Here is a 23,827-nt window from a genome sequence, read left to right on the forward strand (position 1 = left end):
ACTCCCCAGATGCCTGCAGTGGTTCAGGGCGCGGCCAGGGCCGAAGATGGGAGCCATGAACTCAATTCCTCCTGGCCCCCTGGCCCCCCGCAGGGCAGGTGGGGGCCGCCCCCTGGGTGGTACTGGAAAACTGACAAAATCCGCCCTCCCCTTTCCAATGTCACCCATACGGAGAGGTTGAATTTCTCCTCTACAAGAAGTGGGGGAGTGGGCTACCCCCTTGGCTGGCTCAGTTTCCCCCCTACAACCTTGCTTCTAAATGCCCCCATTAAAAAAAAGTCCCTATAGTTTAGTCCTTAGCCTGCAAATCCTTCTGTCTGCACCCCCTCCCCTGCATTTTGGGGTCATCAACAGTGTTTTGCGGCCTTCAGCAGGCATGAGAGGTGACAATCCAGATTCCTGGGCCCACCCTCGGTTTCCAGCGTCTGACTCAGCAGGGAGGCTAGGGGGCTCTTGAGGCTATTCCACCGCATGGCCACCAGAGGGCGCCGCAGGACCGGCTAAGCGGTCCCCCTTTGCGGCTTGGTCCTCCAGCCTGCAGACCAGGAGGGGCGAGCCAGGTCCCAGTGGGCAGAATCTTCCGCAGGGGAATCTCGATGATAGGAAAAGGGCACGTGGCCAGTTCTGGGCCTAGATCTTTATGCACCTGGACTCCAGAGCTCAGAGAGGCCAGGGATCCTGGAATCTAGGCCGACCTGTCCTGCTCCAGGCGAGCCCGACCCCCAGCTCTGAGAGCGTGCGCTCCTCAGATGGGAGAACCAAGGCCCAGACAAGGCACGAGGGCTCAGTGGCAGCTGCTCCGACCCCCAGCCCAAGGCTCGTGTCTTGCTAGGGCTGAGGGCAGAGGGTGGACCCCAGGAAGGCCAGCTATGAGTCAGCTCCCAGTGCCCAGGGGATGGGACAGGGGCCGCCGCAGGCTGTGGGTGATCCTGGTGATTCAGCTTTGCTCTGTGGGCCGGGGGTGGGGTGGGGGTGGGGTCGCCCCCCTGGGCTGGGAGGCGAAGGGAAGATTGCTGGGGCTAGGAAGGGGCGACGGTGGGGGCTTCAGGGTCCGGGCTCCGGCTCTGCTGGATGCTGAGGTCCCAGCAGATAATGGTGGCCGGAGCCCAGGGGGATCCGAAAGTGGTCCAGGGCTGGGGGCTTGGGGACCCCTCTCCGATGCCTTGCTCCTTGAAGATCTTCAGCACTATACATTGTCCTTTGTGGGGGCTCGCCTGGGCGCTGGGTGGGGAGGGGCCTGGCCCCCACGGACGGCGACGGGAGGTCTCCACTGCGCCAGCGAGCGGGCCTCCTGATGGACAGAGGGGCAGGGCGGAGGAGGAGCCTGCGGGAAATGCCAGGCGGCCGGGGCGGGGCGAGCGGGCTGCGCGGGGCGGGGCCGGCCAGGGACGGGGCCTGGAGCTCCGCCCAGTTTTCCGGGTGGGGCGCGGGAGGCGGCGGCGGCGGGGGCGGCGGAGGCGGGGCCGAGGGCGCGGGGCCGCGCCCGCGCGGGGCTGGGCCGGGGTAGAGCCGGGCGGGAGCTGCAGCCGAAGCCACAGCCGCAGCCGCAGCCGGAGCAGCCGGGACCCGACGCTGGAGCGCAGGCTGTGCTGGAGCCGAGCCGAGCTCGCCGCCTGGTACCGGCCGGAGCGCAGGCCGGCCCATTAGCCGCACCGCCCGAACGCTGCGCGGAGCCGGGACCGGCCGGATCAGGAGGCCTCCGCCCGGCCTGAGCACGCAGCAGGTCCGGAGGTCCGGATTCGCCCCTCTCCAGCCGCCTGGGAACAGAAGAGGAGACAAGAGAGCGGCTTCCATCCAAGCGCCTGGCGTGGGCCTGGGCGCACAGGGCAGTGGAGACTTCGCCCGGGAGGAGGTGCCTGGCCCTGACTAGGCCAGGCTTGGCCACCGACGAGCCCGGCATCCCGGCAGCCACGACCGCGAACCGGCTTCTCAGGTCTCCGCTGGCCCCGGCCTGGCGCAGGGAGCTGTGCCCTCACCTGTCTGAGTCGGGCCCGGGGGCCAGGGCAGCGGGATCTGGTCTGGCCCAAAGCTCTGGTGGCCCGGAGCTGGTCGCAGGGGAGCCGCCTCCTGCTCCAGCCCCGCTGGCGCGGATGTGCCACTGTCCGCTGGAGCATCATGAAGGCAGGATGACCTCCGCCGAGGCCGCGGCCGCCACTGGCGCTTCTCGGGCGGCCGGACCTCCTGAGGGGTCGGCCGGCAGCCCCCAGGCCCTCGGGCAGCCTGGCGGGGCCCGGGTGGCCGTGGCGGCCCTGGTGTGGCTGCTGGCAGGAGCCACCATGTCCAGCCTCAACAAGTGGATCTTCACTGTGCATGGCTTCGGGAGGCCCCTGCTGCTGTCGGCTCTGCACATGCTGGCCGCGGCGCTGGTGTGCCACTGGCGGGCCCAGCGCCCCGTGCCCGGGAGCACCCGCCGCCGCGTGCTGCTGCTCAGCCTCACCTTCGGCACCTCGATGGCCTGTGGCAACGTGGGCCTGAGCGCGGTGCCCCTGGACCTGGCGCAGCTGGCCACCACCACCACGCCGCTGTTCACCATGGCCCTGTCGGCGGCGCTGCTTGGCCGCCGCCACCACCCGCTGCAGTTTGCCGCCATGGGCCCGCTCTGCCTGGGGGCCGCCTGCAGCTTGGCCGGGGAGTTCCAGGCACCTCCTGCCGGCTGCGGCTTCCTGCTGGCTGCCACCTGCCTTCGAGGGCTCAAGTCCGTGCAGCAGAGTGAGTACGAGGGTTGAGGGTCGTTGGCTACAGGAGGTGGGAGGCTGGGGCGTGGTGGGAGGGATGTGGCTGTTACCCCGTTTTACACATGAGGCCACTTAGGCTCAGAGACAGCTTGTGAGTTCCAGGTCCCCAGAATTTCGGCCCTGGGCACCCACGCTACAGTGATCTGGTTCCATTATTGTCCCGTTGGTTCCCTGGATGGCCCCAGGTCGTCCCCATTTGATGGAGACAGGGAGAGGTTTGTCCTGGGCCATGTGTCCAGTGACAAATGTCGGCACTCACTGTACAAGTGATGTGGTGTCTGGTTGTAGACCTATAGTGGGACCGGAAAGTGTGGCTTGGGGTGGAGGGGGGAGGGCAAGGCCTGGAGCTGGCTTTGGAAGGCACAGGGTTTGACTCAGAGCGGGAGGGGCTGGTGTTTACTCTGGCGAGACAGGCGCAGCTGGGTTGTCATGGCAACAGGCACCTTCATCCCATCCCAGAGATGAAGGGACTGAGGCTCCATGATTGGCCCAAGGTCACACGGTTCCTAAAAAGCCTGGAAGGCTGGTCTGCGTGACCGTGACCTCTGACTGCTCTGAGGGGCTCTGAGGAGGGGGGACTAGGGCGAGGCCCCAGGCCCAGCCCCTGCGGGATCCCTCCCTCTGCCTGAGGGTGGGTGGAGGCTGGCTTCCCGCCTGTTACTGCTGAGGGGCGTCTGAGTCACGGCCCCCACCCTCTGGCTGTCTCAACCCCAGGGAGACCTGGGGGAGGCCGGGGTGCCCACTCCGCGGGGTCAGGTGAGGCCTGAGCTCCGGCCATGCTGTTGTCACGTTCATTGTGTGACCTTGGGCAGATCCTGGCCCTATCTGGACCCGGGGAGGGAGGTCCGAGGGGGCCTCTTGCTTGGTCTCCCCCCTCGCAGCTCTGAGATCCTGGGACCCCTGGGAGGAGGAAGGACACTGAGCAGTCCCAGGGTGGTGGGAGGGGCCGGAGGTCAGCCCTGCCCTGGCCTCTGTGCATTGGGACCCAGAAGCCTTGTCCCCATCCTCCTGGGTTCTATTTATGCCCTCAGGCCATATGAGATCTGGGGAGTGAGCTCCACGGAGGGAGGGCCAGCCGAGGGCAGGGCGTGAGTCAGCCCCAGGAAACCTGAGCTTGTGGCTTGTGGCACCCTGGTAGGCGGGGCCCCAAGGCGGGGCAGGTCCCAGCTCCCGGGCACCGCAGCCTGCCGAGTGACGTGCAGGTGCCTTCACTTCTGCCAGCCCCTCCCAAGGCGGAACTCTCTGGCCCCCTGGGCAGGTTGGATGCTGGCTCCAGGCTCCCACAGCACCCTCAGCTCCCTGCCATCGTAGCTCTGAGTGCCCTGTATTTGAGCCACTTGGTTCCTGGTCCGTGTTCCACGAGACAGGCTTTGGGGCTCTTCCCTGTCCCCAGCACCTGGCCCAAGCACCTTATGTGGTGCACTGGTGGGCTGCCCAGCTCAGGAGGGAGCCTGGGAGCCTGGAGGCCCCACCTAGCAGAGATGAGGAGAGGAACAGGCTGGAGCCGGAGGTTGAGATGGGATTTGAGCAAGAGATTTCTACTGTCAAAGGTTCCGGAAGAGGCCCTGGGGCCAGATTCAGACTAGAGTGTAAATGGCTGCCACCAGCTCCTTTGCTAAGAGCAGACTCTGTGGGTGCTGTGGACAAGAGTTCAGGCAGAGGAGAGCCGGGGGCGCTCCAGGGGAGAGGGGTGATGCCGCCTTCCTGCCCCCAGGGTGCCAGCCTGCAGAGCCAGTTCTCAGCTGTACCCGCCGAGTCAGAGCAGCCTCCAGCCCTGTCCACACACTCAGGGGTGCAGGGAGGCACGACAGTAAACACTTGGCGAGGCCTCACGAGGTGTCCACACCATGCCCAGCTCTCCATGCGGGCAGAGCAAGAGGGAAAATTCAGGAGACTGGAAGTCGGCGATGGGTACCAGGCAGCGGGAACAGAGTGGGCGGGATTGTGCCAGCCACTGTGGTCTCCTACGCACTCAGGCCATCTCCCAGCTACCTTAGCAGTGGAAGTGGAGCAGCCAGGACTCAAACTGGTACTCCAATATGGGATGCCAGCTGCGGGCCCCGTGTTCAGCACCACACGTGCCCCTGCGCACAAGGACGGGGTGACTTGGCCTTAGGTCACCCAGCCCGTGAAGGACAAAGCTGGGACAGCCCCGAGTGAGGGTTTAGCAAGGGGCCAGCTGTTGTCTGCGTGTGGCTGAGGCTTGGGCCTATGCAGAGGCAGGGCAGCTGTGGATGAAGTTGAGGGTTTGGGGGTGCTGGCAGGGGAGCAGCCAGGGCAAGCTGGCATCTGGGGGGCCCTAGCGGGAGGTGACTCACCTCTGACAGAGGCTTGCTGTCCTGCCCCTGGGCTGCAGGGGATGGAGGTGGGGGTGGGGCAGGATGTAGAGCAGGTGCAAGAGGATGGCTAGGGCAGCCGTTTGAGCCTTGCTGCCCGCTGCCTCGCTGAGGGTGAAACGTGCCCAAAGCAACGCTTACCTGGAGACCCAGACGCCGTCCTGTGGTGGCACCTTGCACGTGCAGGCCACAGGCAGCTCACGGGGCGGGGCGGGGGGCGGGGGGCCACTGGGAGCTGGGGAGCAGGCTAATTGCACCGATCTGCTCATTTCTAGAAAGGCTTGGGCGGGAGGCATTGTTGCCTAGAGAACAACGCCAAAACATTGGAAAGACATCGAGCAAGAAAGAAAATTTCCTCTTCTCCAACACAGCCTATGAGCAAGCGTCCCCAGGGCTCTTGGGAAAGTCTGTGTCAGTAGAAGCATGGTGGCTCGGCGTGGTGGGCGGGAGGGGGGGCTCTCGCGATTACTCATCTCTCTCCACTGACACTGACACTGGCTGCCCTCCTGCCAGCATGGTCATTTCCCCTGGAGGTCTGGCTGACACGCTGCCTCCTCCGGGAGTTGGCTGGGCAGAGCACCGGCATACACAGGTGCACACAGCACCTGGGTAAAGGTGGCAGGAGCCCCGCTTTCCTCTTGGCCCTGGGTTCGTCTCCACAGGCCCCGGTATTGCTGGCAAACAGGATAAACGGTGGGTGACCGCCCAGCCCGGAGCCAATGCTAATTGTTCCTGGCTCTTCCCCAGTGATCACAGAGGAGAATTTGTTTGTTTGTTTGTTTGAAAAGCAGAAAGCGAGAGAGAAAAGCAGAGACAGAGAGATCTTCCATCTGCTGGTTCACACCCCAAGTGCCCACAGTAGCTAGGGCTGGGCCAGGCCAAAGCCAGGAGCTCAGCAGGGCCTCCCACGTGAATGGGGGGACCTAGGAAGTGAGCACCACTGCTGTGTCCAGGCCGTACATAGGCAGGAAGCTACACTTGCTCTGTCCCAGGCTGCGCATTAGCAGGACGCTGCGTCAGCAGCAGAGGAAGTTTGTTGCTTTCAGACAATTAAGATTAATTAGTTACTTGATTTTATTAGTTTGAAAGGCAGAGAGGTAGAAGGAGCTGGGCACCTGCTGGATCACTCCCTAAATGTCCACAACGGCCAGAAGCCAGGAGTTGGGCACTCTGGGCCCCCCTGTGGGTGGCAGGGCCCCAGCTGCGTGAGCCATCGCCGCTGCCTCCCAGGTGCACATTGGCGGGGAGCTGGAAACCGAAATGGGGCTGGGACTTGTGCTCCATTAGGGGATGCAGGTGTCCCAACGGGGTCTTAACTGTGGTGCCAGATGCCTGCCCTCCTCTCTCTCTCTCTCTCTCTCTTTAATGTAAAGGCTGCATAGTTATTAAGTGATGGAGTTGGGGCCCTTTGCTGGCCTGGCCCTACTGTGCAGGCTGGAGCTTTGTTGTGGTGGGGGTGGGGTCTTGGTGGGTGTGATAAGGCCTGGGGGGTGGGGAATAAAGGGGCATTGGGGTAGTTGGTGCAGGATCTTCCAAGCTGGGTTAAGAACCCAAGGAGACCTCAAGAGTTTTGGGGGAGGTGGCACTTTCCACGTTATTTGGACAGCGTAAGCAGATCGGCTTGAAATGAGTAACAGTGGGCTGCTTTATTTGTGTCAAGGTTGGTGGGGGGAAGAGAGAGAGAAAGATTGATTTTTTTTAAGATTTATTTATTTATTTGAAAGTCAGAGTTACAGAGAGAGAAGGAGAGGCAGAGAGAGAGATCTTCCATCTGCTGGTTCACTCCCCAATTGTCTGCAACAGCCGCAGCTTGACTGATCTGAAGCCAGGAGCCAGGAGTTTCTTCCAGGTCTCCCACATGGGTGCAGGGGCCCAAGGACTTGGGCCATCTTCTACTGCTTTCCCAGGCCACAGCAGAGAGCTGGATTGGAAGTGGAGCAGCCAGGACTCGAACCGGTGCCCTTATGGGATGCTGGTGCAGCAAGCGACGGCTTTACTCGCTACGCCACAGCGCCGGTCCTAAGAAATCTTGCATCCTCTGGTTCACTCTCCAAATGCCCACAACAACCAGGACTGGGTCCAGAACTCCATCCCGGTCTCCCCACGTGGGTGGCAGGAACCTAACTCCATGAGCCCTCACCTGCTGCCTCCCAGTTGCAGGTGAGCAGGCAGCTGGATGGGAAGCAGAGCCAGGACTTGAACCCAGGCACTTTGTCTTGGGATGTGGGCGTGGAAACTGACAGCTTCCCTCCTGCGCCATCTGTAAGCAGTCACCTGTACAATGGCTTTCCGTAAGCTACATTAAAAAAAAAATTATTTATTTGAAGGGCAGAGTTAGAGAGGCAGAGGCAGAGAGAGGTCTTCCACCTTGCAGCTACCTGTTTTTAGGGTTTCCTGTTTCCCAGCCTTCCAGGTGAGGAAACCCAGGCTTAGGGAGATGAAGCGCTGGTAGTCGGGGGTGGATGCAGCGTGGGTCTGGGCAGCCTGAGCCTGGTGCATGACCCGCTGGAGGGCCACGCTGGGCTGGCGGAGTCGGGGGCTGTGAGCGTCCCGGGGCTGACGGCCTCTGTCATGTTGCGCCCCGGGGCTGACGGCCTCTGTCCTGTTGCAGGTGCCCTACTGCAGGAGGAGAGGCTCGATGCGGTGACCCTGCTGTACGCCACTTCGCTGCCCAGCTTCTGCTTGCTGGCCGGCGCCGCCCTGGTGCTGGAGGCGGGGGTGGCCCCGCCGCCCGCTGCCTCCGACTCCCGCCTCTGGGCCTGCATCCTGCTCAGCTGCTTCCTGTCTGTGGTCTACAACCTGGCCAGCTTCTCCCTGCTGGCCCTCACCTCCGCCCTCACCGTCCACGTCCTGGGCAACCTCACCGTCGTGGGCAACCTCGTCCTGTCCCGGCTCCTGTTTGGCAGCCGTCTCAGCGCCCTCAGCTACGTGGGCATCGCGCTCACCCTTTCTGGAATGTTCCTTTACCACAACTGCGAGTTCGTGGCCTCCTGGGCATCCCGCTGGAGACTGTGGCGGAGAGACAAGCCCGGCAAGGGTCTTTGAGACCTGGGGCGGACCCACCCTGAACTCAACCTTGGCCAGCGGCCGTGGGAAAGGCAGAGGGCCGGCAGTCCCCGCCACCAGGGCCGTGGAAGGGGGCGGCACCTTCCGGGAGGGCTGCCTTGGAGGCTGCAATGGGGGGCTCCCAGAGAGACGTGCGTCCCGTCCAGCCTGCCTCGCCCCCTTCACGGACGCCCCCACCACTGGATGGTGGGCCCCAGCCTGGCCCAGTCGCTGTCCTTGTCGGATTGATTCTGGCGACGGATATCAAGCGCTACGCTGAAAACTGGGCACACTTTGTAAACCTCCATGTGTTATATGATGATGATGATGGCGACAACTCTGGGAGATTTCACAGTCCTTCCCCGAGTCGGGGAGGCAGCAAGGGGGCCCAGGGAAGGACTTCCTGGCAGCTGCCCCCACCCCCACCCCCGCTGCCGGGAATTGGGGTAATTGGTGCCAACCCCAGGCAGCTGGTGCCCTGGTGCCCGCCAGTTTTGAGTCTTCCGTCCTCAAATACACTATTTTTGCTTGGACACCTGTGTGAATCCCTGGGGGGGAGGGAGCAGCCATGAGAATGTAGGGCGCACCAAGTGTCACCGTCGCCGGAACCAGGCCATTCTCCCTGAGCCACCGCAGGCCGTGCTGGCCCCTAGCCCGGCCCCGCACCAGCCAGGCCACAGGCCCTGGAAACACCTTCTGGAGGAGGGACAGAGTGAGAGCTCCCTACCCAGACCACAAGGCCCTCAGGCTCGGGCCCTCGTGGGCCTCCCCGGGCTCCTGGCTCACTTTTCTTCCCCTTGGCTCCACCCCCCCACCCCCCAGCCTCAACTTCCTTCAGATCCCCATGGGCACCTCCCTTGTCATGGTCCAAACCCAAACCCATGATTCCTCCAGAGAGAAGGGCGGGGCGGGGCAGGGGTGGAATGCCCAGGGATGGGGGTGCAGAGGAGGAGGGATGGGGTTCAGGGGAGAGGGAGGGCTGGCCCCGGGGCCTTACAGGGAGCACGGCTGCCTTCCAGCAGACAACCTCTGGTGGGTGTCCCCACACCTGGAGCTAGCCCAGAGCCTCCCTGGCCGGCTGGCCCCACTCGGCTTGCTTACCTGGCCTCTTGGCCTTCCCCGGCCTGGCTACCTCACCTAGGGGGTCACCTGGTCAAAGTCCCGGATGGGAAAGTGCAGCAGGTCAGACGCTGCCTGGGACGCCTGCAGCCCATAGCAGAGTGCCTAAGGCTCAGGCCCGGCTCCGCCTCCCATTCCGGCTTCCTGCCGATGTGCACCCTGGGAGGCAGCCGATGATGGCCTAAGTACTTGGGTCCCTGCCACCAACATGGGAGACTGGGTGGAGTTCTTGGCATTTGTGGAGTGAACCAGTGAATGGAAGATCGATTTCTCTCTCTGTCTTTAAATAAAAAATGAAATTAAAAAAATGATAGGGAGACTGGGACCTGATCCTGCTCTGCTGCCTCATGTGTGCCTTGGGTAGCTGCCCTCCCTTCTCTGGGCCTCAGTTTCTGCATCTGCGAAATGGGCCTGGTGCTCCCTTTGGGGAGGTTTCAGATCAGGAGCCTGGTGGGCAGGGCCAGGAATGAGGAAAGTAGTGATGGTGGTGACCCTGCTGTCCCTCTCTGGTCCACCCACCTTCTCTGAGGTTCCAGATTCATCTGGGAAACATCCCCTTTGTGTGTGAGGGTGAGGGGCGGGACCAGGCTGAGGCTGGGGTGCAGGGAGCTGGGATTCGGAAAGGAACCATTCCCTGGGAATCCACCAGGGACCACAGTGCCAGGCAGGGAGGGCCTGCAAGGTCACACACAGCTCGGCCCAGCCTTGCAGGAGGGGAAGTGGGCCGGGGCTGAGTCACCCGCCACCCCCCTTCCCTGTGACTCAGAGATGCCACAGCCCAGCCCAGCCCAGCCTGTGCAGCTCAGCCACTGCTGGACTGCCGTGTTGTTCAGGCCCAGCAGGCTGGAGGGACAGGTGGCCTGGCACAGGGCCCTTTCCCCATTCCAGGGAGCCCCGCCACAGCAGGAGGCCCACTGCTCCACCTTCACCTGGGCTCCTGACCCTCGTGGGGCCAATGAGAGAGCCTCCTGTCAGATCTAAGCCTGCTCTTGGTTGTGGTGGGGGACAGGGCAGGGGGGTATTAGAGATGCACTTGACCTAGGACTGGCTTCTCACCAGCTTCAGGGCCCTCCGACATGGAGGCGATTCCCCAAGTTCACAGCCAGAGCCCCCCTCGGCACTCCTCCCAGCAGTGGGAGAGCCGGGCTTGGAGTCCTGGTCCCTCCTGCTCCCTGTGTGACCTCAGGCTGGTTCTTCTTGCCCAGGATCACAGCAGTAATTAGAGGTCTCAGCGTGTCCTGGGCCAGGGAGTGTCCCACTGAAACGTCAGCGTCCCTCCTGGCTCTGCCTCTCACTAGCTGTGCTGCCTCGGACAAGTGGCTTCACCTCTCTGAGCCTGGGCCTGCGATCCGGCCCTGCTGGGAAGCCCTCGCAGAGTGACAGATGCCACCTTCCTGGGGAGGCTCCCCCTCTCCCACGCACGCCAGGCTGAGAAGCTCCAACTAAAGGTCACCCCAAGTCCCTGTGCGTCTCTATCTGAAAGGTAGTTAGAGAGAGAGAGGGACACAGAATCTTCCACCCGCTGGTTCACTTCCCAAATGGCTGCGATGGCTGGAGCTGGGCCAGGAGCCTGGAACTGCATCCGGGTCGCCCACGAGGGTGCAGGGGCCCAAGCACTTGAGCCACCCTCTGCTGTTTTCCCAGGTGCATTAGCAGGGAGCTGGGTCAGAAGTGGAGCAGCCAGGGCTTGAACAGGTGCTCCGTCCGATAGGAGCTTGCAGGCAGCACAGCTTAACCCTGTGCGCCACAGCGCCGCCCCCGCGCCGCTGATGAAGTGGGGGCAGCTGTTGGACCTGACCCCCGGGCGGCCAAGGCTGCGGGAATGGGCTGTGGGAAGAGCTCAGCCACTGGGGGTCCTCGATCAAGATGGGCGAGCTGAGTCTCATTGCCAAGACTCCTTTGTGACCTGCCCCGCCCCTCAGCCTTGCGCGACCTCCCACCCCGCCCCGCCCCGCCCCGCCCGGGGCACGTTCCTGCTGGAGCTGAGCAGGGGGGAAGCTGAGCTGAGCTGGGCATCCTGCCATTGTGGACGGCAGAACAGAGCCGGTCTCAGCGCCAGCCGCTGGGGCGCCCTCTGCCCTCCACTGGTGGCCCTCGGGGGCCATGGGGAAATAAGGACTTCTCTTGTCCCCCCTCCCCGGACTTTTACCCCCCAAATCAGCCCAGGCACGCCAGAAACCACCCCGGCTGGGCCCCTCCACTTCTAGAGTCCCGGAAAGCTTGGAACAGCTAAGAACCACGGTCCTTTTGCTTTTTAAATTTTGACTGTGGATTTCATTTATCTGCGAGACACAGAGAGGGACAGACAGAAGTCACCCATGCACTGGTTCACTCCCCAAATGCCTGCCACAGCCAAGCCCAGGCTGGAACTGCCTCTGGGTCTCCCGTGGGGGTGACAGGGACCTGAGTACTTGGGCCATCACCTGCTGCCTGGCGCGGTTTGCATTAGCAGGGAGCCGGAATCAGGAGCTGGAGCCAGGGGTGAAACCCAGACTCTGATACGGGATTTGGAGTCCAACCTGAGTGGTAACTGTTGTGCCAAAAGCCCGCCCCTGATTTCTTTATTTTTCCGGACTTTTTTTTTCTATTCTTAGATGATTTTTAAAAAATAAAAAGTGTTCGGGGCCAGCGCTGTGGCGCAGTGGGTTAACGCCCTGGCCTGAAGCGCCAGCATCCCATATGAGCGCTGGTTCTAGTCCTGGCTGCTTCTCTTCCAATCGAGCTCTCTGCTGTGGCCTGGGAAAGCAGTAGAAGATGGCCCAAGTGCTTGGGCCCCTGCACCCATGTGGGAGACCCGGAAGAGGCTCCTGGCTCCTGGCTTCGGATCAGCACAGCTCCGGCCCTTGCAGCCAGTTGGGGAGTGAACCAGCAGATGGAAGACCTCTCTCTCTGCCTCTCCTTCTCTCTGTGTAACTCTTTCAAATAAGTAAACAAATAAATCTTTAAAAAATAAATAAATAAATAACAAGTGTTCACAGTTCACTCTCAAACTCTTCTGTGATTATCCCTCTTTTTTTTAAAAAAGATGTATTTTATTTATTTGAAAGGCAGCATCACAGAGGCAGAGTGAGAGAGAGGTCTTCCATCCGTTAGTTCACCTCCTAAATGGCTGGGGCTGAACCAGGCAGAAGCCAGGAGCCAGGAACTCCGTCCGGGTCTCCCACGTGGGTGCAGGGGCCCGAGCACTTGGGCCATCTTCAGCTGCCTTCCCAGGCGCATTAGCAGGGAGCTGGATCCGAAGTGGAGCAGCCGGGACTCCAGCTGGCGCTCACGTGGGGTGCAATTTCGTCTCCTGTGCCCCACGCCGGCCCCTCCGTATTCCTCTTCTGCTTGGTTTCTGTTCTGCTGATTTTTACTTCCTTTAAATAGTTCTGAAATTGGTCGAGTGGTTGACTCTGGTTAGGACACTTGTCTCCCGTATCCAGAGTGCTCTGGTTCCGGATTCCAGCTTCCTGTCAGTGCAGCTCCCGGAAGCCTTACGGATGGCCCGAGTAGTTGAGTCCCTGCCGCCCACACAGGACTGGGGAGAACTCCTCCTGGGTCTCCCTCGTGGATGCCGGGACCCACGTACCTGAGTCTTCACCCAGGTCCGCGTTAGCGGGGCCCGAGCTCAAACCCAGGCCCTGCGGTGTGGGAAGTGGCACCCTCAAAGGGCTGTCTTAGCTGCCGCACCAAACATCACCTCTTCGCTGATCCAGTCCCAGAGGTCCCGCTGTGTCATCTCGGTCCTGTCGGTCACGTGGCCCGGCCTATTCCACGTGGCCTGGCACACTGACCACGCCCGGGCTACCTGGGGTGGGATCGTTGGGACCACGTGGGAAGCTGGCTGCGAATCAGTGGCTGTTTCTTGGGTGAATGACTGACAGCCTGGGGCCCCGTGGAGTTAGGGAGACTTGCTGCCCTGCGTGGGTTCCTGTCGGCCACACCTGGACGTTCTCCCCGGCAACACGGCACGCTCTTGGCCAGTGTTGGCTCGGCGATGGCTGGAGCCTACCCTTCCTGGTGGCCCCTGCACACAGTCTCTGAAGCCCTGAGGTGCTCAGCTTTTTCCTAGCCCACCCCGCTGCCCTTGAAACCCAGCCCGCGTTCCTGATGCTTCCGAGGCCGACTTGATCAGGCCCACAGCTCCCTCCCCTGGCTTGTAGCTCCTCTGTCTTCAGCAGCCGGCCGAGCTCTCAGACAGACTCACTCGACAGAGGGAGCAGCTCGGGGTCAGCCCAGACTCTATTTTGAGATGCTTACCAGGAACTTCATGCCCTCATCAAGTCTAATAGCCAATCATTTTTCAGCACATCCCAGCCTGCCATGGCTTGACCAATCCAAGGCCACGAGCTCCGTGGACCAAGCAGATACCTGCACAAGGAGCTGACCCCACACCAGCTGTCATCTGTGAGATCCACGGCCCTTAGTCCCTCAGGGACTAAGACTCCTTGCTCTGGGTCTGTAGGGGACAGGGAACCTGGTTTTCTGCCCAGGGCCATTTGGCTATTGATAGCATCCTTCAGGGGCCACACAAAACCATCACCTGCTATACTGAATATACTATGCTGTACTGAATGTTTGAGTCCCACCTGCGGCTGCCATGGCCAAATCAGACTCTGTGGTCTCATGGACCTTGTCAGGCCCGCGGGCTGGGCGTTCCCTGTCCCTCCCCGACACCCTACCCCCAGGTATTGCAAAGTAAACTCCTACTTTCTTCCTGGTGCCAGTGGTGGGATTGCTGTGCATCAGGGTGGTGAGTTTGGGTTGGGGTTCCTCCAGCCAGGTCCAGGGGGAGTTCTGTCACACCCTGCCCATTCCCCAAGCCTGATGGAGCCCTCCAGGATCCGGGCCTCCGCTCACCCGGCTCTGGCTGTCACAACTCTCAGGGAGCCCTCCTCCCTCTCTAAGCTTGGCCAGCATCACCGCTGAGCACAGCACATTCGGCCAGTGCCGGCAATGCCCACGTCCCATCTCGGATACCGGTTCATGGCCCAGTTCCTCAGCTTCTGATCCAGCTTCCTGCCGAGGCACCTGGGAGGCAGCTTGCTGGCTCAAGTTGTTGGGTTCCTGCTGGGAGGACTTAGGTGGCTAACAGGCAATGAGAGAAGGGGCGGGGTCGCTTTAAGGGTGGGCAAAGTGCCCCCCTCCCAGAGGCTGCCTGCAGCAACTTAGTTTTTAATCATGAGAACAGGCTAGACAGGATTATCAATCCCAGCCCTCGATGGCTTTTATGCCTGCCTCTGATTGGTTGTTATCCCAACCTCCTGATTGGTTGTTATTGTAGCCCTCTGATTGGTTGTTAGCTGTTGTTCTGCTCTCTCCTGATTGGTTAAATCTAGGTAGCCGCTGCTGCATGGAAAAAGAGCTAGCGCCCTCACAGGCTTTCCCGGTAACTCCTCCCTCTGGAGCTCCGCCTCCTGCTGCTGCTTTGCAGGGTCCCTGTGGAAATTCTTCTCTTGGACTCAGCTCACTTTCACCCTCCCAGGGCACTGCCCACCACGTGGGAGACCTGGGCGGAGTTTCTGGCTCCTCCCTGCTTTGTCTAGGCCCAGCCCCGCTCTTGTGGGCATCTGGGGAGTGAGCCAGCAGATGGAAGATTCTCTCTCTCCTCTCTGTGTGACTCTGCCTTTCAGATAACAGACAAATCTTTAAATTTAGTCAACCTGACTTGAGAGAGAAATTGCTATAAAAGAATGTATTCAAAATGCAGAGAGAGGTCGGCGCCGCAGCTCACTAGGCTAATCCTCCGCCTTGCGGCACCAGCACACCGGGTTCTAGTCCCGGTCGGGGCGCTGGATTCTGTCCCGGTTGCCCCTCTTCCAGGCCAGCTCTCTGCTATGGCCAGGGAGTACAGTGGAGGATGGCCCAGGTGCTTGGGCCCTGCACCCCATGGGAGACCAGGAAAAGCACCTGGCTCCTGCCATTGGATCAACACGGTGCGCCGGCCACAAAGTACCGGCCGCGGCGGCCATTGGAGGGTGAAGCAACGGCAAAAAGGAAGACCTTTCTCTCTGTCTCTCTCTTTCACTGTCCACTCTGCCTGTCAAAAAAAAAAAAAAAAAAAAAGGCAGAGAGAAGAGAGAGACAGAGAATCTCCTATCTGCTGGTTCACACTCCAGATGCCTGTGACAGGGCTGGGCCAGGCCAAAAGCAGGAGCCTAGAATTCAACGTGCGTCTCCCACCCAGGGTGACTGAGATGTGAGTGCTTGAGCCATCACCTGCTGCCTCCCAGGGTGCACAGCGGCAGGAAGTTGGAATTGGAAGCAGAGCCGGGACTCGAACCCAGGCACCCCAGTAAGGGATGCAGGCGCCCCAAGAGTGGACTTCTGACTCAGCAGGAGCTGCGGGCGGCATCTCTCTTTGTGCACTTGCTTTGCTTGGTGTCGGGACCCTTGTCCGTGCCGCTCGAGCTGGAGCCCAGGGTCCACCGGGCCAAAGCCGGGGGCTGTGGGTGAGCCAGGGCCCCCTCACCCGCCATTTGCAAGCCACAGACCTAGTTCACTCCTTGTCTTGCCCACGGGGAAGAGGAAGCCCCATGGACAAACCAAGGTGACTTCGTTCAAAGAGGAGGAAGCGGGGTGTCAGAGGACCAGACTGTAGCAATGTATGGATCTTCTAAATTGGATTCTGGATTTAACAGTCAGGCAGCGCTTCGTCCCATAAACGTGTTCTGACCGGCTGAGCAACAGAAAGGCTGATCAGGACAGGAACGAGGGGAGGAAAAGCCGACTGGCTTCCTCGCCGTTAGGCCCCGTGTAAGGCTGGCACATGGAGACAGGATCACGGGAAAATAACTCCTTGGTTAACAGGGTACTTCCGGTTACCTTTTTTGTGTAAAGATGAGGGCAGAGGGAACTTGTTATCATGTCAAAGCAAACTGGCCTGCCGGCAAAATGTGGCTGATATCTCGCTAATCCTTTTTTTTTTTTTTTTTTTTGCCAGGCAGAGTGGACAGTGAGAGAGAGAGACAGAGAGAAAGGTCTTCCTTTGCCGTTGGTTCACCCTCCAATGGCCGCCGCTGCTGGTGGGCCGATGCATCACGCTGATCTGATGGCAGGAGCCATCCTAGTCTCCCATGGAGTGCAGGGCCCAAGCATTTGGGCCATCCTCTACTGCACTCCCGGGCCACAGCAGAGAGCTGGACTGGAAAAGGGGCAACCGGGACAGAATCTGGCGCCCCAACCAGGACTAGAACCGGTGTGCCGCACCGCAAGGTGGAGGATTAGCCTAGTGAGTCGCGGCGCTGGCCAATCCTCATTTCTTGCAGGTCAGATAAACAGCTTGGTTTCAGCTTTAGTGTGAGTGACTCCATTTTGATTTGAGCCTGGTCAGTGTGGAAATTTAGTTTTTAAAGATTTATTTATTTCTTTGAAAGGCACAGTTTCAGAGATGTAGAGAGAGGTAGAGAGAGAGAGGTCTTCCATCTGATGGTTCATTCCCCAAATGGCCAGAGTGGCCGGAACTGGGCTAGTCTAAAGCCAGGAGCCAGGGGCTTTTTCCAGGTCTCCCATGTGCGTGCAGGGGCCCAAGGACTTGTGCCATCTTCTAGTACTTTCCCAGGCCATAGCAGAGCAGCTGGGACTTGAGCTAGCACCCATATGGGATGCCGGCACTGCAGGCGGTGGCTTTACTGGCTACCCTTAGCCAGTTTTTCTATTTTCCTGTCTCCCTGTCCACAGTGACATGGAAAGTGACTTCTAAATGATCAGTCTGGTTTTTAAAATCTTTAAATTTATTTTCATTCTATTTGAAAGACAGAGAGAAAATGGAGGGAGACCTTCCATCTGCTGATTCAGTCCCCAAATACTTGCAAAGGCCGGGGCTGGGCTAGGCCTAAGACAGGAGCCAGGAACGCCACGTGGTCTCCCATGTGGGCGGCAGAAGCCCAAGTACTGCATCACATTAGCAGGACGCTGGATTGGAAGCAGAGCCGGGACGCTACCTGGGCTTCCAGTGTGGGACGCAGGTGTCCTGAGGCATCTTAGCCTCTGCACCCAGGGCTGCGCCGCAAGCTGCTTTTTGTTCTTTGCTTTTCTTTCTTCACCCCTTTTCTGTGTACGCAGCAATGTCTTCTGCTCATTGGAATACTTCTATTTTTTTTAAAGATTTATTTATTTAATTCAGAGCAGAGTTACAGACAGAGAGAGGAAGAGACAGAGAGAAAGGTCTTCCATCTGCTGGTTCACTCTCCAAAGGTCTTCCATCTGCCGGTTCATTCTCCAAATGGCTGCAATGGCTGGAGCTGCGCTGATCCGAAGCCAGGAGCCAGGGGCTTCTTCCAGGTCTCCCATGTGGGTGCAGGGGCCCAAGGACTTGGGCCATCTTCTGCTGCTTTCCCAGGCCATAGCAGAGAGCTGGGTCAGAAGTGGAGCAGCCGGGACACGAACTGGTGCCTGTATGGGATGCTGGTGCTGCAGATGGAGGCTTAGCCTACTACGCCACAGCCCCAGGCCCTGGAATACTTCTGTTTAATGGGACAGGGTGTTTAGATTCTAGAATCTAAACTTGAGTCGATGAAGGTGTTTCACTTGTTTTGCGCTTGTCCTGCGACAATTCCGTGGCTGTCACGGGAGTTTGTGATTTCACTTTATGGAGCAGGTGGAATCCCTCCCACATCAAAAGTCCAGGGGTGGAAGAGTGGGATAAGAATCCACACCTGCAGACTCCCTTCCTAGGCCCCTTCCAAGGCGGTACGGATCCTGCGTGCAGGGGTGCTGGGTGACGGCCTCGGAGGGCACGAAGATTTTCCATCCCAGAGCAGGTAAACAAGGCTGTGTGCTGTGCTTCAAGGTCAAGAGCATCCCAGCCCCCACACAAGCCTGTGGGAGACATCCGCAGCACTGTGTCATAGTGGGTAAAGCCACCGCCTGCAGTGCCTGCATCCCATGTGGGCGCCAGTTCAAGTCCAGGCTGCTCCACTTCCAATCCAGCTCTCTGCTGAGGCCTGGGAAAGCTGTAGAAGATGGCCCAAGTCCTTGGGCCCCTGCACCCACGTGGGAGCCCTGCAAGAAGCTCCTGGCTCTTGGTTTTGGATGGGCGCAGCTCTGGCCATTGCATCCAACTGGGGAGTGAACCAGTGGATGGAAGACCTCTCTCTCTGTCTTTGCCTCTCCTCTCTCTGTGTAACTCTGACTTTCAAATGCATAAATAAATCCTTAAAAAAAAAAGGAAAAGAAAACATACTGAATAAAAAATACGTCTTTGGAAAAAAAAAAAAAAGAAAAACCATTTGGAAGGCAGGCAATCCACTCCAACACCAAAATGCCAACTTGCTCCCGAGGACAGGGACACAGTGGGTGACCCAGATTAGCTTTCCCTTCTCTGAAAAGGAGCGTGCACTTCTTTCAAGAAATCTTATTTATTCATTTATCTAATTTATTTGAAAGGGTGTGGAGAGAGAGAGACAGAAAGAGAGAGAGAGGGAAGGAGAGAGAAAGATATCATCCATCAGCTAATGCACTCTCCAAATGCCCATAACAGCTGGGATCGGTCCAGGCCACAGCCAGGAGCCTGGAACTACCTCTAGGCCTTCCATGTGGGTGGCAGGGACCCGCGTACCTGACTCATCGTCTGCGGCCTCCCAGGCTGTGCACCCACAGGCAGCTGCAATCAGGAGTGGGGTCTGACCTTGAGCCCATAGACACTGATACAGGGTGTGGGCGTCCCGCACGGCATCTGAACCTCTGCACCAAACACCTATCCCAGACATGTGTGCTTTTAAAAGTAGATTTCTTGGGGTTCTATTTCTAAGTAAGCTGCCCCCCTGGCTGCCCCTTCAGGAGCATTCCCTTCAGGTATTCCCAGGGGTGCATTCCAAGACTCCAGAGTTTGTCTGGAGCAGCAGACAGCACCAAACCCTGTATCAACTGTGGTTTTTCCTATAGGAACACAGAGTCGTATGATACAGCTTAATTTGCAAATCAGATTCACTAAGTGAGTAACCCAGTAACTAATGATAGCATAGAACAAGTGTAACAGACTAGAACACAAGGGATCTAAATCAAAATTGTTCAAAACTTATAAATAGCTCGTTTCTGGAATTTTCCGTTTCATCTTTTCAGACCACGTTCGGCTGTGGGAAATTGAGATTGTGGGAAGAGGAGGAGCTGCTGTCGGAGCCCTGGAGGGAATGCGTGAACAGCTGGGGACTCTGGGATGGCAACGCTAGCGGGTGGGTGTGCTGGGGAAGCATTCGGGATGGGCAGGTGGGTTTCCTGTTGCTTGCTCTGCATCTCCTGGCCTGCATTCGAAAGTCAGCGTGAATCCGGGAACCATTCACCGGGCACAGGAAGAAAGAGCTCCAGGAGCTGCCTGTCTTTCTAGTGCCAGGAATACAAAGGGGGCCCAGTGAGTGCAGAGGGAAGGAAATCTTGTGTTTGTTTTTTTCTCCGCCTGGCCCCGCCCTCAGGTAAGCCCCAGCAGCAGTGGTGGCCAGGGAGGCGCCTGGGGCGCAGTCCTTTTCCCTGACCAAAGGAACTGAGGTTTGAAGAGCAGAGGGGCCCTCGCTGTCCTCTCCAGCCGTCACTGGGCCCAAAGCAGATCCAGGCTCAGCAGGCCTGTGGCAGAGCAGGGAGAAGAAAGGCCTTGATTTTCCAACTTAAGGAACGGGAAGGGGGGTCGTGGAGCTTGGAGACAGGAGAGGAGGGACCTCGAGAAACGAACTCCTAGCCTCACAGGCACGCGCCTGCCCCTGTGTACACAGATGGTCCTGTTGGGGTTCTGCCCCGGCACACACACACGGTGAGGTGAAAATGCACTCAGCACAGATGAGGTGGGCAGCTGGCTCACTTCCCAGATGCCCACGCTGGCAGAGGCTGGGCTGGGCCAACACTGCAAGCGGGAACTCAACCCGGGTCCTTCACGTGGGTGCCAGGGACCCGAGTGCTTGAGCCACCACTGCGGCCTCCCAGGGGGCAGTGCATCAGCAGGGAGCTGGGGCCCGGCGTCGGACGTGGGCCTGGCCCAGACCCGGCTGTTGCAGTCGTTTGGGGAGTGAACCAGCAGATGGAAGCTCTCTGTCTCTGTCTCTCTCTCTCTCTGTGTCACTCTGCCTTTCAAATAAATCTTAAGAAAGTTGATAGTCCTTTTAAATGATGTTTTAAAATAGATAAACCACTAGCTGCACTAACAAGAAATCAAGAGACAAACTACCAGTAAGAGGCATGGAAAGGTGCTATCACCATAGACCCTACAGATGATAAAGGCAACAACGGAACAGTGCAGACAGGCCTGCGGAAGCAGAATCTTTTCCAGAGCTTCTATTAAAAAAAAAAAAAAATGTTGGCCGGCGCCTCAGCTCACTAGGCTAATCCACCGCCTGCGGCACCGGCACACCGGGTTCTAGTCTCGGTCAAGGCACCGGATTCTGTTCCGGTTGCTCCTCTTCCAGGCCAGCTCTCTGCTGTGTCCCAGGAGTGCAGTGGAGGATGGCCCAAGTCCTGGCCCAAGACCAGGAGAAGCAGCTGGCTCCTGGCTTCAGATCGGAGCAGCGCACCGGCCGTAGCGGCCATTTTGGGGGTGAACCAACGGAAAAAGGAAGACCTTTCTCTCTGTCTCTCACTAACTCTGACTGTGAAAGAAAGAAAGAAAGAAAGAAAGAAAGAAAGGAAGGAAGGAAGGGGAAGGGGAAGGGGAAGGGGAAGGGGAAGGGGAAGGGAAAGGAAAGGAAAGGAAAGGAAAAGAAAAGAAAAGAGAAAAAGAAGAGAAAAAAAATGCAGTTGGGGGTAGGCGTTTGGCTTGGTGGCCGCCTGCATCCTATGTCAGTGGACCTGTGTTCAAGTTCCGGCTCTGCTCTCAGTCCCAGCTTCCTGCTGTGCACACCCTGGGAGGCAGCAGCGGATGACAGCTCAAGTGTTTGGGTCCCTGCCACCCACATGGGAAATCCAGAATGAGTCCTGGCTTCTGGCTTCAGCCTGGCCCGGCCCTGTCTGTTGCAGGCATTTGAGGAATGGACCAGCAGATAAGAGATCTCTCTCTCTCTGTCTGCCTTTCAAATAAAATAAATACTAATTATTTTTAAATGGCTTTAAAAATGCAATTGGCCCTAGTTCTCTAAAATCCCAAACTGCCAATCCTCAGCTGCGATGTAACGTGCACAGTCATCCCAATGAGAAGGACTGAATTCACTGTTACGTTGTCTAAGCAAGGAACTGTAGGCCCAGATGGCTTCCCTGGTGAACTGCACCAAACACTTAGAAGAAAGAAAAGCCACGCCCATTCTACGCATTTCTTCCAGAAAACAGGAGGGAGTAGTGTCCCACTTCTCCTTAATCTCTTCCTTAACCAGATAAAGGGCACCTACAAAAATCCAACCGCTCACACGGCCCCTACTGGTGATGGGATGACCTCTTTCTACAAGGTAAGAACCTCCCCTTTCACCACCTGTGTCACTGTAGCTGAAGTTCTAGGCAGTGTAACCAAGCGAGAAAACAAAGATAGAAATCAAACTCCCCGGCTAGAGAGGACAAAATACAACTGTCTCGAGCTGATCAAATCAACTCGATCACTTGATTGTAGGCTGCACAAAGGCTTAGTTAGAGCCACTGAACTCAGCGAGGCCACAGGCGACAAGATCAACGCATGCAAAATCAATCTTTTTTCTCCTTTTTAATAAAAGATGTATTTATTTATTTGAAACTCAGAGTTACAGAGAGAGAAAACATCTTCCACCTACTGGCTCACTCCCTCTGGCCAGCGCTGGGCCAGGCCACCACCAGGAACCAGGAACTTCATCTGGGTCTCCACGTGAGTGGCAGGGGCCCATGTGCTGGGGCCATGTTTCGCTGCTTCCCCAATTTTCAGGGAACTGGATTGGAAGAGGAGCAGCTGGGACTTGAACCAGTGCCCATATGGGATACTGGCACTGTAGGCAGCAGCTTAACCCACTATGCCACAATGCTGACCTCATATTTCTATGTCCTAACAGTGAACAATTGGAAAAAAAAACTACAACACCTTCCCTTACATGAAATATGTTAAGTTTGGCTTCGGATCGGCGCAGCGTGCCGGCCGTGGCAGCCATTTGGGGGGTGAACCAATGGAAGGAAGACCTTTCTCTCTGTCTCTCTCTCTCTCACTGTCTAACTCTGCCTGTCAAAAAAAATAAATACGTTAAGTCATAAAAAAGCAATATATAATACATATATTTATAAAAGATAACTGCTAAAAACTACAGACACTGATGAAAGAATTCAAAGGAGAGACACGCTGTGCTCACGGGCGAGGAGCTTCTACAGAATAAAGACGCCAGCCCTCCATACATTGGCTGAGAGGTTTAATGTGCTTCCAGTAAAAGTGCCAGCAGGCTGTTTGCTGTTGCTACTGAGGACAGGTTGGTTTTAAAATGTAGATGGTCGGCAAGGAAATCAGAATAACCCAGACTTTAAGTACACTTGGAGGAAAAACACTACCTTATTTATTTATTTTTTTTAATTTATTTGACAGGTAGAGTTATAGACAGTGAGAGAAAGACAGAAAGGTCTTCCTTCCGCTGGTTCACTCCCTAATGGCTGCCACAGCTGGTGTTGCGCCGACCCAAAGCCAGGAGCCAGGTGCTCCTCCTGGTCTCCCATGCGGGTGCAGGGCCCAAGCACTTGGGCCATCCTCCACTGCCTTCCTGGGCCACAGCAGAGAGCTGGACTGGAAGAGGAGCAACCGGGACAGAATCCGGCGCTCTAACCAGGACTAGAACCTGGGGTGCTGGCGCCACAGGTGGAGGATTAGCCAAGTGAGCCATGGCGCCAGCCCAACAATACCTTATTTTAAGACTTACTGCAAAGCTGCAGTCCTCAAGACAGTGCAACACTGGTGACAGGAGAGAAACACACACCATACGGAGCGAAAGTCCAGAGAGGGTCAAAGGCAAAACTGGGGAGACAGGAGAGTTTTCAGTAAGTGGAGCTGTAATCGCTGGACACCCATGTGACAACACGAAAGCCTCAGACCTTATACAAAAGAATCAGGGAAATAAACAGAACATCTAAAGCTTTAATCAGTAACAACGTGAGGGGCCGGCATTGTGGTGCAGCAGAGAAAGCTGTCGCCTGAAGTGCCAACGTCCACGTGGGTGCTGGCTTGTGTCCTGGCTGCTTCCGCTTCCGATCCGGCTCCCTGATAACGTGCCTGGGAAAGCAGAAGATGGCCCCAGTATCTGGGCTCCTGCCACCCACGTGGGAGATCCGGATGAAGCTCCTGGTTTTGGCCTGGCCCAGCGCTGGATGTTGCAGCCATCTGGGGAGTGACCCAATGGATAGACGATCTCTCTGTCCCTTCTGTCTCTCCCTCTCTCCCTCTAACTGTTAAAAAAAAAATTAATTGAAAGACAGAGAGCTCCCATCTGCTGCTTTAGTTATTTTCCAAGTGTCCGTAATGTGCAGGACTGGCACTCAAGCCAAGTCTCTCATCACAGGGCAGGGACTCAACCATCACCTACTGCCTCCCAGGGTCTGCATCAGTGGGAACCTGGACTTGGGAGCTGGGAGCCAGAGCCAGGAATTGAACCCAGGCAGGCACTCCGGTGTGGGACACAGGTGTCTTATCAGTATCTTAACCACCAGGCCGAATAAATGCCTCCTCCCAAAATCTAAAACTTCAGAACATTACAGAAAATC

At 58.0% G+C, this 23,827-nt stretch overlaps 1 protein-coding gene across 3 annotated transcripts; it reads left to right on the top strand.

Annotated features, from left to right (window-relative positions):
* Positions 1–1,449: 1,449 nt before the first annotated feature.
* Positions 1,450–22,324, top strand: SLC35E4 (solute carrier family 35 member E4). 3 transcript variants are annotated; one of them, XR_016227335.1, is made up of 3 exons: positions 1,450–2,709; positions 6,979–7,231; positions 7,683–7,816. XR_016227335.1 is itself a non-coding variant. In XM_089323387.1 (2 exons), the coding sequence occupies exons 1-2, from the start codon at positions 2,091–2,093 to the stop codon at positions 19,384–19,386; spliced, it is 726 nt and encodes a 241-aa protein (XP_089179513.1). In that variant the 5' UTR covers positions 1,450–2,090; the 3' UTR covers positions 19,387–22,324. The 3 variants fall into 3 exon arrangements, 2 of the variants coding, with proteins under 2 accessions (XP_089179513.1, XP_002719741.1); XM_089323387.1 differs by lacking the exons at positions 6,979–7,231; positions 7,683–7,816 and adding an exon at positions 19,280–22,324; XM_002719695.6 differs by lacking the exon at positions 6,979–7,231 and having other exon boundaries at positions 1,454–2,709; positions 7,683–8,649.
* Positions 22,325–23,827: the final 1,503 nt, after the last annotated feature.

Source organism: Oryctolagus cuniculus, chromosome 21, assembly GCF_051225735.1.
Source record: "Oryctolagus cuniculus isolate XC-2025 breed Fujian yellow rabbit chromosome 21, ASM5122573v1, whole genome shotgun sequence".
NCBI classification, from domain to species: Eukaryota; Metazoa; Chordata; class Mammalia; order Lagomorpha; family Leporidae; genus Oryctolagus; species Oryctolagus cuniculus.

Bases quoted from the DNA above. Each gene is read 5' to 3' on its own strand.
- SLC35E4 (XM_002719695.6), top strand. From the start codon at position 2,091: ATGTGCCACTGTCCGCTGGAGCATCATGAAGGCAGGATGACCTCCGCC. The intron at 2,710-7,682 runs GTGAGTACGAGG...GTCCTGTTGCAG, and splicing joins GCTCAAGTCCGTGCAGCAGA to GTGCCCTACTGCAGGAGGAG.